The 13,071-nt window shown below is 47.7% G+C and overlaps 1 protein-coding gene across 9 annotated transcripts in view; it reads left to right on the top strand.

The window, feature by feature from the left end:
* The window catches only part of PIK3R6 (phosphoinositide-3-kinase regulatory subunit 6), a 58,794-nt gene that overhangs the window by 15,175 nt on the left and 30,548 nt on the right, over positions 1-13,071 (top strand). For 7 of the 9 annotated variants that reach the window (XR_011995933.1, XM_026005491.2, XM_072730337.1 and 4 more), the window contains 4 exons: positions 3,859-3,957; positions 11,686-11,769; positions 12,218-12,309; positions 12,801-12,869. Coding sequence is in view for 8 of the 9 variants with exons in the window: in XM_026005491.2 (XP_025861276.2) it covers positions 3,945-3,957; positions 11,686-11,769; positions 12,218-12,309; positions 12,801-12,869 (258 nt within the window). In the remaining variant the exon portion in view is untranslated. The remainder of the gene's footprint in view (positions 1-3,858; positions 3,958-11,685; positions 11,770-12,217; positions 12,310-12,800; positions 12,870-13,071) is intronic. The other 2 variants (XM_072730335.1, XM_072730336.1) reach the window with 2 other exon arrangements.

Genomic DNA, 13,071 nt, shown 5'->3' with positions numbered 1-13,071 from the left:
GTTCTATTTTTTTTAATGCTGATAATCTATGTCTTTTAATTGATGCGTTTAGACCATTTACATTTCATATAGCTATTGATATTTTTTTTTATTCAGGACTACCACTTTATTACTCATCTTCTGTTTGTTATTTCTGGGTATTCCTCTGATAGAAGGAAGAAAGCATTAAGGATTCTTCCCATGCCCTTGGAACTGTAGTTCCCCTAGTCAGAGGGAAAACTTTCTCTTTTTTCAGAATTGTAGGCACCTGCAAGGCCACCACTGTTGCTGCTATTGCTATTACAAGATTGCCTGGGGGATATAGAGGGAGAAAATGCAAAAGAAAAAGTAAATCGCCCCATCTCTCCAATCCTTTGGGGACCTCACCTTTTTTTATTCTCCACAGACCAGAAAGAGAAGGCTTTTCTTCTAGTTCTTTCTGTCTGCCCTATGTGTGCACTTGTGAGTTTCAGGCTATCTTTGTGTCCAGGCCAGGGTATAATGGGAAGAGAGTAAGTGCAGAAAATTCATTGCCAGATTGTTCACATACTGGCTTTCTTTCCCATTCTGTCTGCTACCATTTGTTTTTCCAAATCCTCAGCTGTTCCATGTATACCATCCAGAGTTTTTAGATGTATCAAGTGAGAGAGTTAGAGTGTACTTATTCCATGTTAACCAGAGCCAGGATCTCCAATGTCACATTTTGGTGTTTAGTTTTTCCTGACTTTTTGCAATGCATCTGAACGAATTTAGAAATCTACTTTTTAAAATTGATGTGGGGCAGCCCAGGTGGCTCAGCAGTTTAGTGCTGCCTTCAGCCCAGGTTGTGATCCTGGAGGCCCGGGATCGAGTCCCATGTCGGGCTCCGAAGGATCTAGCCTGCTTCTCCCTCTGCCTGTGTCTCTGCCTCTCTCTCGCGCGCGCTCTGTGTCTCATGAACAAATGGATAAAATATTTTTTAAAAAATTAATGTGTTGGGATCCCTGGGTGGTGCAGCGGTTTGGCGCCTGCCTTTGGCCCAGGGCGTGATCCTGGAGACCCGGGATCGAATCCCACATCGGGCTCCCGGTGCATGGAGCCTGCTTCTCCCTCTGCCTGTGTCTCTGCCTCTCTCTCTCCCTCTCTCTCTCTCTCTGTGTGACTATCATAAATAAATAAAAATTTAAAAAAATTAATGTGTTAAAAATGTGTTAACTTTTTGTTACCTAGTGTTTAAAATGAGTACTTCTGAAAATCTTTTCAATTCAGTAAATGTGGATATACATCATTTTTATGTCCGCTTAGTATTTCATTGCACAGGTAACTTTACTTTGCTTAATTTACACTCTGTAGTTGGACCTTTAAGTTTCTTCTGTTTTTCTCCCTTTATAAACAATGTTTCCATAAACATTGTTGTAGACACTACTTATGCACTTGTCCAATTATTTCCTTGGGATAAATTCCTAATAGTGGAGTTGTTTGTACAAAAAGTATACACATTTTGAATTTTGATGCTTATTGCCCAACTACCTCCAGAAAATCTGCATCAATTATTACTCTCACCAACTTAGTATGACAGAGCAAATCTTTCCATATCCTCGGCAGCAGTGGTTCTTTTTATCTTTTCTAATCATTACCAATGATACATCACATTCTAATATTCCCTTTCTGTGATTATCGATCCCATCTAGAATTATTCAGAATACATTATAATTTTCATTCATTGAATTCAATCAGTGATGTTTATTTTATATCTTCAATATTTAATTTTCATTGTGGTAAAATATACATATCATAAAATTTTCCATTTTAGCCGTTTTGAAGTGTACAGATTCAATGTCATTAACGACATTCATAATGTAAACTGTCCGTTTACAGAATTTTTTCATCATCTCTGTACCCACTGAATAGTAATTCCCCATTCCTCCTTCCCACAGCCCCTGATAATTCCTGTTACACTTTATCTCTGTGAATCTATTGTAAGTGCCTCATGTAAATAGAATCATATAATATTTGTCCTTTAGGTTTGACTTATTTCACTTAGCATGATGTTTTCAAGGCCCATTTATGTCATAGCACATGTCTAAATTTCATTCAATTTTAAAGTTGAATAATTTTCCATTGTATGGATATGCCACATTTTGTTTACCCATTCATCTGTTGATGGACATCTGGAGTGTTCCCAATTTTTGGCTATTTTGAATATGCTGCCATGAACATTGATGTGCGAGTATCTGTTTGTGTCCCTATTTTCAATTATTTTGGGTATTTACCTAGATGCAGAATTTCTGTGTCCTATGGTAAATCTATGTTTAACTTTTTGAGGAATCACTGTACTGTTTTCCACTGTAGCTGCACCATTTTGAAATCCAACCAGCAACACACCAGGGCTCTAATTTCTCTACATCCTAGCCAACACTTGTTATTTTCTGTTGTTTTCTTTTTTAAGTAGCTATTTCAGTGGGTGGGTATGGAGTGCTTCATCTATTTTTTAAACGATCCTTATTAGATTTTGTTATCAAGGATAAGCTGTTTTTTTTTTTTTTCAAAGAACCTTGCCTTCTTTCTCTATGCTTTTGAAGAGTTGAAATAGCTTAACATTTTTCCTTGATAGTTTGAGAGAATTTATCAAAGGAACCATCTGAGACACAATATCACCTTTCTTAAAAAATATTTATTTATTTACTTATTTCTTTTTATTCATGAGAGAGGCAGAGACATAGGAGAAGCAGGCTCCCTGCAGGGAGCCCGATGTGGGACTTGATCCCAGGACCCCAGGATCACGATTTGAGCCGAAGGCAGACACTCAACCATTGAACCACCTAGATGTCCCAAGATTGATTGATTGATTTATTATTTTAGAGAGAGAGTGTATATGTGTGAGAGAGTAAGGGAGGGGTAGAGGGAGAGAGAGAAGAAGAGGATTTAAGCAGACTCCATACTGAGCGCAGAGCTTGATGCAGGGCTTGATCTCACCACCCTGAGATCATGACCTGAGCCAAAATCAAGAGTGGGACACCTAACCAACTGAGCCACCCAGATGTCCCAACATATATCATTTTTTAAGAGCTAATTCTTTGACAACTTTATTTCTTCACTGATCACTAACACAAGCAGTTTTCCTAACTCTTCTGGAGCATTTTGTGTCATTTTTTATTTCCCTAGAAAACCATGTGTGATAGACAGGGTTCATATTTTTCACATATTTGTAGCAATACATATATACAAAATATGCCAACATATGCATATATATGGATGTATGTATGCTATCTTATCTAATCATTGCCAATGGTATATCACATTTTAATATTTGTTTCTAGAATTTTCAATAGGCTACCATTATTCAAAGTACAATATATTTTATTCCATTGAGCATATATGACATTTACCTTTCCTGAGGCTTTCTTATTGTTCTTTCTCTCTTTCTCTCTCTCTCTCTCTCTCTCTAAATTAGCTCTCTTAGGTATATCTTTATTCATTTGTTCTTGGATTTGTTCAGAGTTCCTCTTCAGGGGGTCCCTCCCACTGAGGTCATGGCAAGGTAACCAGGGATTATGACTGAGGGCATGGTTTTGAGAGCCAGCTGGTCTGAGTTCAGTGCTCATTCATTGATCTTAAATAATTGTTTAACCGCTCTGTCCTTCAATTTCCCCATCCATAGAATGGGGGAGGATATAGTACCTACCTCATTAGGTTAATATGAATATTAAAGAGCTGATAGTTTTTAAGTGTTTAGAAGAGTGCCCGGCACATAGCCAGCACTACAGAAGAATTTCTTAAATAAATCTAGACTTTCCTCCAATGTTCTAGAAGCCTAGGTCCCCTAGGAGCCTCTCCATTCCCCCAAATATACTTTCTGTATCTTCCCACTACTTACGCTAACTGCCTCTTATTTTGCAGAACCACCTCTGTGCAGACAACCACTTTACTTTCCATTCTGCTGCCTGAGACAACCACATCCTCCTCACACATAACCCCAGGCTCCCATGGAGAGCTCAGGTCAGTACAATCGGGGCCAGAGGGGTCTAGTGCACCTGGCTGGATCACGGGGAAAGCCTCCCTTGCAGATGAGAATGCCTCCAGCAGGACCACTTTCACCTTCACCCAGATCCCCCCACTCAGCTGCCCCAATATGAGAACATTTTGAGAAGTGGACATTCACACTCTTATATGAGCCCCAGCTGCTTGCAGGTCACTGAACTAGACGTCTGGGATAATGACAATAATACTCAAGATCTATCACCGAATGCTTGCATTTATTTAACAAAAACCTCTGTAGTGCTTACAATCCATCAAGTAGTGATAAAAGCACTTGAGTAAATATTAATTCATTTAGTCTTCATAAAGACCCCGTGAGATAGATGTTACCATTGCTCCCATTTCGCAGAAGGAGAAAGTGAGACCCAGAGGGGACAGGTATTGCTCTCAAGGCCACATAGATACTGTTTGGTCAAACTAGGATTTGACCCCAGCCATCTAGCTCCAGCACCATGCCCTTAGTGATTTCACTGTGGACTGCTCTGTGCAGACATCAGAAGGATTCGTGGGGTACAGCATCAATGTAATTGTCCTTGTTTTACTGAAAGGGGAATGGAGGCTCAAAGAGGTTAGTTAGGTAATTCACTCAAAGCTACACAGCTAGGATGAGAACCAAGATCTAGCTCGTTCCAAAACCCAGACTCTTCATGCTTTATCAATCTGGGACAGCAAGGAGAGATGGCCCTTCCCTCAAGATGTGTATCACCTAATGGTCACCCACAAAGTTCCAGAGCATTCCTCATGAAGCTTAGACCCTGTGCCCTATCCTGAGGGGAGAGCACACCCAAGGCAGATGCAGCTACCAGGTTGTTACCATCCCTAAGACACGCATCCTTTCTACACATATCCATTGTCATAAAGCCTCACCCAGCCAGAAGCAGCTCCATCTGAACGAGGCAAGCCCGTGAATCCTGGTGTGATATTCCAGGTTGTCTTTAACCATCTGTGGTTTGCACTGGGAGGAGGGGGGTGGAACCAGCATGGTGAAATTCCACATATTTCAAAACCAATTTATTTTGCACTGACTTTAATTATAACAATAGGTGTACACCATGCTGTGTTTTAGGAAGAGAGGTATGCCAATAAAGTTTCTTTGGGTACAAGCAGTAGAAACCCATATGGCAAGTTTAATCTTCAAAAGTAAAGAGTGGCCAAGCATTGAAGGAACAGCTGAAGCCTCAGGCACCAGCAAAGGCAGAGAATGGAGTGGACTTGCCACCAGGACAGGAAGAGGTAGACGGTGACCTTGGAGAGCGCACCACGCATTCTTCCCTGCTGACCATCATCTGCACAGGGGTTCACCTGGAGGGAGAGTCTACTGGCCAGTTTGGTCCTGTGCCCACTCCGAGACCCAGACAAAGCAGGGAGGATCTCTGGGCAGGAGAAACCACAGACATCCACCACCAGAGACGTGAAGGATGAACTCCCCACCCTGCCTGCCCAGCCACTCAAATCAAATGGGCAGAAGGAAACATCCCAAAAGTCGATCCCTGAGAGCTCTGAAGGGAACTTTTCCCATCATGATCAGAACTGCAGTTTTACGGGCTGTCTCCCCAAATTACAAACGTTTATTAGCCTTTCCCACCTTCCTATAGCCCTAAGGGGTTCTGTCATTATAGTGTTAAGAAGAGGGGCACCTGAAAAGTAAGGTATTTATCTTGAGGGTTGCAAAAAAGTAATGTTGCAAAAGCACCAAAGCTATTGTTACTTTGCCATCCCTGCCAACAGGGGCCATGATTACAAACATTGTTAGAACAATCTGAGCCTTTGTTCCATGAGGGTAGGAAGGTCCGGCGTGGGATGGAAGAAAAGTGAGCCACATTACTGCAGCTGATGGCGTGTCTGGGTGCTGAGCCTAGATTTCAGTGAGCGGCTGAGGTGCTGAGACAGCTGTCTGCGCACCAGGGGACCCCCGGATGAGTCCTCAGGTCTGGTTGGAAGGGCAGTCCATGAGGTCCAGGTGATTGATGTGTGGGGACTCATGGGATCTGGGAGGATGGACCCTAGCTCAGGGGCCAAGGTCAGAGAAAGGCCACAGCATGAAGAAATGGAACCTGGGGTTAGTGATTTTATAGTGATTTTAAAAGAGAACAGACCAGAAAGAGTTTATTGGTAAGTTTCCATTTCCTTCCAAGGGAGGGGATGCTGATTCGGATGGCTGACACCCAGAAAATAGAAAAGGGTGATTCTTTTCAATACTCTAGATTGAGGGGAACATCCCTTGGGAATTACAAAGTCAACCTCTTTGGCAATAATTCTGTGTGTACCAAGGGACCTGAGTGTCCCTATAACCCTTGCATCTGGATGGACACGTCCACCACCACCCCCAATTCCACTCCTGAGCAGAAGAAGGCTGAGGAAGAACTAACTTTGATGATTCTTCCGAGACTTCCCCATTCTGATGGGTGTGTTAGTAGGGGTATCCTATCGTTTACACATGCATAGAATGAGATTTATTATAAGGAATTGGCTCACATTATTTTGAAGGCTGACAAGTCCCCAGATCTGCCATTGGCAAGCAGTAGATCCAGGAGAGCTGATGGTGTAGTTCCAGTCCAAAGGCAGGAAGAAAACCAATATCCCACATAAAATGAACTATGACAAGTAGGTATGGGGTGACCCAGACTGGTCTGCTTGGAAAAATCTTAGATTTTTTTTTTAAGATTTATTCATTCATTCATTCATGAGGGACACACAGAGAGAGGCAGAGACACAGGCAGAAGGAGAAGCAGGCTCCTTGCAGGGAGCCCGATGTGGGACTTGATCCCAGGACCCCAGGGTCATACTCTGAGTAGAAGGCAGATGCTCAACCACTGAGCCACTCAGGCATCCCATCTTAGAAGATTTATTCATGTCAAGGCTGGACCCCAGGAGAGCTACAGCACTGGTGTCTACTGAGTCCCAGGGTCACATTTCTGAACAAATGCCACCCCTATTGCAAAATATGCTAAGAAACAGCCACAACAAAAATCAGCTTTCTCCAATTATACTCTTTGTATCTCTTCCCATCATGGTGACAGCCAGGGAGAAGCCATTCTGACCCTGTGACCTTCATCCTACACGCAGGGATGATTGTCCTCTGTGGACTCTGAGCGTCTGAGCCCTTGACTCTTTCTATGACTAATAGGTCAATTGTCCGGAACTCGAAGCATATCACCCAAGACAGTAATTCTCATTAGACAGGGCAGTCCATGAGGTCCAGGTGGGAGGACTTAACTATCCATTAGACTATTCTGGGAGGGCTCCTAAAAAAACAAAAAAACAAAAAACAGTATTAGTCCCTACCCTACCCTCAGATATCTGATTTAAAGTGGTTTGGGGTGGGCTATACATTGGTGCTTTTTACAGATTTCTGGGTGGTTCTTCTATGCAGCCAAGATTGAGGAGAGAAAAGGCAGTCATCCTATGAGGGGCTTGGGAGAGATCTGATTCTGTCTGGGATCATGGGGCCAACACGGAGCTGAAATTGCCAAATATCACTACAGCCCCAAATGGTCTGAAATCAAAGAGTGGATCTTGAGCTGCCTTGAGAGCGGGGACTCTTTTTTCCCAGGCAACTATTCAACGCATTGGCTTTTGGCATTCAAAGCCCAGACACACAGAGACAGACGTATGTTCTTCTCCCTTTCTGGGTAAGCAGGTGAATTGGGCACCTACAAGCATGTAGTTTTAGAAGAGGAGCATCTGGCAAAGAGAAAACTCTGCTCCAATAGCTCTTGGCCATACACAAATCAACTCTCCCCTCTGAGCCTCATTTTCCCAGCTGTAAAATGGGACGAGTGCCTCCGTGGTGTTTGGAGAGGCAAGATGGGGCCGAGGTTAAGAGCTCTCAACCTGGAAACTACCAAACAAAACAAAACAAAACAAAACAAAACAAGAGAGAACAGTACTGGCCCTGCCAGACTCCCAGGGCTCTGCTCAGAGTCCGAGATAATACACCAGAGAACTCTCTGCACGTCCACGAGTCTGTCTAGAGAAGGTTAGCTGCTCTAACAAATGATCCCAATGTCAGTCGATCGGCACAACGAATGCTTATTTCTGCACCCACATTGCCATCCAAGTCGGGCTCCAGTCTTTCAGGGCTCAAGGCCCCTTCCTTCTTGGGGCACTGTCATCTTCAACATGGCTTCCAATGTCACCACAGAACGGGAAGAGACAGGTGGAGGATAGTGCAGGGGACTTTATGACCTACGTTGTGTCCACCACGTTTCATGGGACAGGACTCAGCGCCCGGCTCCCATCAACTGCAGGAGAATCTGGGAAATGGAGTCTTCCTGTCCACCTGGGACAAACCTGAAATTGGTTTGATGAACACAAACATTGTCTTGCCACACCTCTGTAAGACTCTCCGCATGTATGCCTTTTGAGCACTATTTATTTTTATTTTTTAAAGATTTTATTTATTTATTCATGAGAGACCCAGAGAGAGAGGCAGAGACACAGGCAGAGGGAGAAGCAGGCTCCGGACCCTGGGATCGCAACCTGAGCTCAAGGCAGATGCTTAACTGCTGAGCCACACAGGCATCCCTCAAGCACTATTTAAATGTCAGATATTAATAGTAATGTGATGCCTAATAGTGATACCCCACCTCCTGGATGGAGGGGGGGGGGTAATCATTATGAATGTCATTTATTTATTGGCTGTTCTAGGAATAATGTTAGACATGCATGTCGTATATGAACAACCCTTAGACACCTGAGGCACAAGAAATATCTCTTTTTCTTTTGCTTAATCGCATCAAACCCAGCTTTCAGCGCTCAGTTTTCAAGACTAGTGCAAATTCCAATGTCATTCACTCGGGGTGCTGTTCCCCTCTTTGCCATCTTCTAAGCCCAAGGGTTACAAAGTCCTCACGATGGGAAGAAGCCATCGTGGTCTACAGTCCGCTGGAGCTGTAGCCCCTGCCCCAATTGCACCCCACCCCGGACAGGTTAGCCAGGCATGCACGGTCTATAGGGAGAGAGGGGGTTCTTTGGAGATGTTCTTGAGCGAGTGCTGGCAAAGGTGACCCAGGAGACTGCAGCAGAAGCCCCGAAGCGCAGAGTGTAGCACTCACCTGCTGCCCCTGGTAAGCTGGATCCCAGCCAGCCCTGGTCTTTCTTCTTCCCTAGGTCCCCAGTCCTGGGGGACCCAGCCTCCCACCCTTGGGTTCCCATGTCCTCTGTCCCCATCCCTTTGAGACAATCAGCTTGGCTGTCTCGGTCCCATGGCCAGGGGTCTCCGCCTCCAGGGACCAGATACAGGGTGTCAATGAGTGAAACAAGGACAGTGGACACTATAAAGAGCCAGAGTAGCTGCACCGCCGTCTCAAGGGTGCAGCGGCATCCCAGCCCTGTCCATCTCCACATGTGACGAGAATGCACGCCTGGTGTCAACACTTTCAAAAGATGCCAAAAACCCAAACTTTTATGTAAAATCTCCTGATTTGTAAATGTAAGCAGCTGATTCCTTCCTTTTTTTTTTTCTTTCCAAGACCCTCTATGAGCCCAAACAAAACACGTCTGCAAGCCAGATGTGGACCAAAGCCTGAGTGTTGGTTCCGGCTGCCCAGACTTTCGAAAACAGACTTTATTTGGAGTTGTCTCCTGGGGCTACTGGCAACTTCTCTATTTTTCTCTGAAACATAAAAGCTAAACTCCCTGTGCAAGGCAGGGGAACCCAGGGCTCAGAAGACCTCAAAGGCTTGGCTGCCCTTCTAGTGGGGGGTGGGACAGGGAGGAGATCGCGGTTGTCACTGTTTTAAGTCTGTGCTGATGTCCATGGTGAGGTGGGGAAGGAGGGAGGAAGAAAATAGACATAACACAATGTTTTAATAACTTGGCCCACATTAACTCGTTCAATCTTCACACAAGGCAGAGATAGTAGACGGAAAGACGGCTTGTGACCAGCCTTCGTGCCAGGCTGAGTGATGTCCTTGCACCAGTGGGGGGGTTGCACCGACTCCGACCGAAACAGCTTCCCACTCTCAGCCTCAGGGAGACTCAGGAACAGGCCTCAATGCGGTCCCGGGGGGGGTACCCAGGGAGAGGCAGGAGAAAGGTGGGGGGCTCAGAGAAGCCAGGGGGCCCTGGCCGACTTAGCAGAGCTCACACCAGAGCCCCCCCTGGGGGCGTGGTCCCTGAGCACCAGCACCTTGGCAAAACACATTCTGACTCCCAAACGGCCACCTGCTGCTTTTCTAAAAAACAAAACAAAACAAAACAAAAACATACAACTTCAATCCTGCCTACTTCCAAAGGAATACGAGGCAATTACCACACATGCTAAGTAGAAGATAGAGCAAGAACACCAAAGAGGAGGAAAGAGGAGACGTCCCTGGGTCCAGAGAGGAGCTGATTTTCGAGGCTGGGCCTCACTTTGACTGCAAGTTTCCTGACAGCCAAGCAAAAGAGGAACCCCTGAGACATGTGGTTTTTATTGTCTGACAACCAAAGAAAGCACCCTTGCCCATAAAGGCGAACACTTGGTTAGAGCTAGCTGTAAAGAGGAATTTAGGGCATGGGAAGTGTCTCTCATACTTCCTGTGTGAGTCTGGAGCTTCCAAGGAGCAGACATCATGACAGGGTGGCCACGCAGGAATTGAGGTGGGGACACGGCCGAGGGGCAGGATACGGAGAGGATGCTGACGGCCATCCAGCTCCGAGGGAAGGAGAAGGAGGAGAAGAGCTGGTGGAAATGAGTTCCGCTGATAATGTGGCCAAATGGGGCTCAGCAGGGAGGTTGGGGACCCCCCCCCAGCAGAAGTCAGGCAGCTTGAGGAGGAAGTGCCACGGTGGCCGGCAGCATGACCCAGCGCCAGGCAGGTGCACAGCCCAGAGCTGCCCCCCCCAACCACCCTCCACCCCCGCCCCTTGGCCAGCTAACCTCCCTGTAGTGGGAGATGGCCCAGGAGCCCCCTCGCCACCGACCCTTGTACAGCCCTCACGCTTTGCCAGGTCAAGATCCCACCGTTGAGGAAAGCATGATCCCATGACACTCATTCAAATGTCGAAGACGACTTTATCCAAGACAATCACCACAGGGGGCAGAGCTTGGGCTCAACCCCGAATGACACAGAGACATCTGGGGAGTCATGAGCCCATGAGCCGCGTGGGGGCCGAGTGGGTGGAGAATCAGTAGGAGGAAACACGGAGCTGCTGGATTCCTGCTAACAGTGTTCTGCTAAAACGGGGCTGGGCAGGCGGACGGCAAATCCCGGGCTGAGGTGGGGGCCCTGGTAGGGAAGTTGACCCAGAGGAGCCGGAGTTAAGTTTGAGGAGGGGGCCAGCCTATCCCCTCTTGTCCCAGTAGTTATCTGACATGAAATTGACTTGACATTTAGGAACATATGATACATATATTTTTTTTTGAACACACATTAAAATGAGTATATGATGATTCAGGTCTCAAGACCATCTGAGTGCCCCCTAAAACCGCCCTGTGTCCCGCCAGGAGCACCCCCATGGTGCTTTGGGGGACGCTGGTCTTTGCAGGGGATGCAGAGCTGCCACTTGAAAGGCTTTGCTGCACGCCGTGTGCTGGTGGCCCCACTCTAAGCTGGTCACTTGGGGGCACCTCTTGGGTCACTTTGGGGCTTACAGAATGGGGCTAAAGAGGGAGAGCAGAGGTGGGGGCGAGTGTGGGGCCAGGGGTGCTGAGCTTCAAAGCTCCTGGCTGGCTTCAATGCTTGCCCCACCCCTGCTGCCCAGATGTGGAGCTGGACCTCCAGCGGAGCGTGCAGGCCGTGCTCCGGGAGCTCAGCGCCCAGGCTCCCGCCCTGCAGAGCAACCAAGGTAAGAGCCAGCCAGCAGCCCCGGCCACCCCCCCGCCTCCTCTTTCTCACCCACCTCCCCGATTCCCCTGGTGAACAGAATTCCTCTTGATCCTCTGGGCCTGCATGACTTCCAGAAACGTGGCCTGATGTGCTGAAATGTGAACACTACCAGCCCATAAGCCACAGGCGCGCACACCCCTGTCCCCACGGGTGCCCCACATCCCCACCCTTCCACCCTGAGACTGCTGTCCTCAACGGGGAGCAGAGCAGAATTTCTCCACCTGCGAGGAGCCCACCCCTGTTTTCCCAAAGCCAGGCGCCCGGTGGCAGGGTAGGGTCAGATCTGTGGCTGCTCAGAGTCACAGTCTGGGGCTCCTGGGCTCAGGGTTCTGCTCAGCAGGGGAGGGTCCCCTCTAAGAGCCCCCTGTCCTGCCCGCGTGTGCTGGGCTCCCCTTCGTCCCGACCAGGCATGTGGAGATGGTCCCTGCACAAGAAGGTCGAGCGAGATCCGGCCAAGAGTCCGGCGCTGGTCCGCATCCTACTCAGAGAACTGGAGAAGGTGGGTTCTCGGGCTCTGGGGAGGCAGAAGGGCTTAGGGGGGAGGTGAGGCCAAGCCAGCTGGGGCCTCAGTCTCCTCAGTGCTGTGCCCCCCAGACACTGGTCATTCGCTGGTTGCCTGCATGATTTCCAGGAGCTAAGTGTCCGTCCCGCACTCCTGTAAGGACATTTCTTTCCTTTCCACTGACCCCTGTGGTTTCGCTTGACCTAGCATATTGCAAAGAGAAACTGGAGACCGTGACCGTAGATGGAAATCCCCACTTGCAGAAACTGAAAACGCGGATAAACACGAGTGCATACCTATTGAAAATGTTTTCTTCGTTGTTCTTGTGCCCCCCACGCCACCCGATGCTCTGCGTGCAACCGATTGGGAAACACGGCACTCTGGGAGCCTCCACGTTGGGGCTTGGCACCAGTTCCTGCCCCGAGTGGATGCCCCCGCCCCCTGGGTCCCCAAGCCCAGTAAATGCCCCTCTGTGTCCTGTTTTCCAGGCAGAAAGCGAAGACCTCCGGCACGTCATCATCCCCTTGCTGCACACTCTAATGTACGTGCTCACTAAGGTGAGCTGGGCCGAGCGTCTGGAGGCTTGCGGTACCCCAGATACCATTGCCTCCCTCAGGGGACACCCAGTCTCTGCCTGGGCGAGCCTAGAACTCTTGGGATCGCCTGCCCCAAACTGGCTTCTCTGCACCAGCTGTGACGCCCTCTCCCTAGCCCACGGAGGGCTGTTCCCCAGGAGGAAGTAGGGAGGTGGGAAAGGCA

This window comes from Vulpes vulpes, chromosome 12 (genome assembly GCF_048418805.1).
Source record: "Vulpes vulpes isolate BD-2025 chromosome 12, VulVul3, whole genome shotgun sequence".
NCBI classification, from domain to species: domain Eukaryota; kingdom Metazoa; phylum Chordata; class Mammalia; order Carnivora; family Canidae; genus Vulpes; species Vulpes vulpes.
This window is presented reverse-complemented; position numbering and strand designations above follow the sequence as displayed.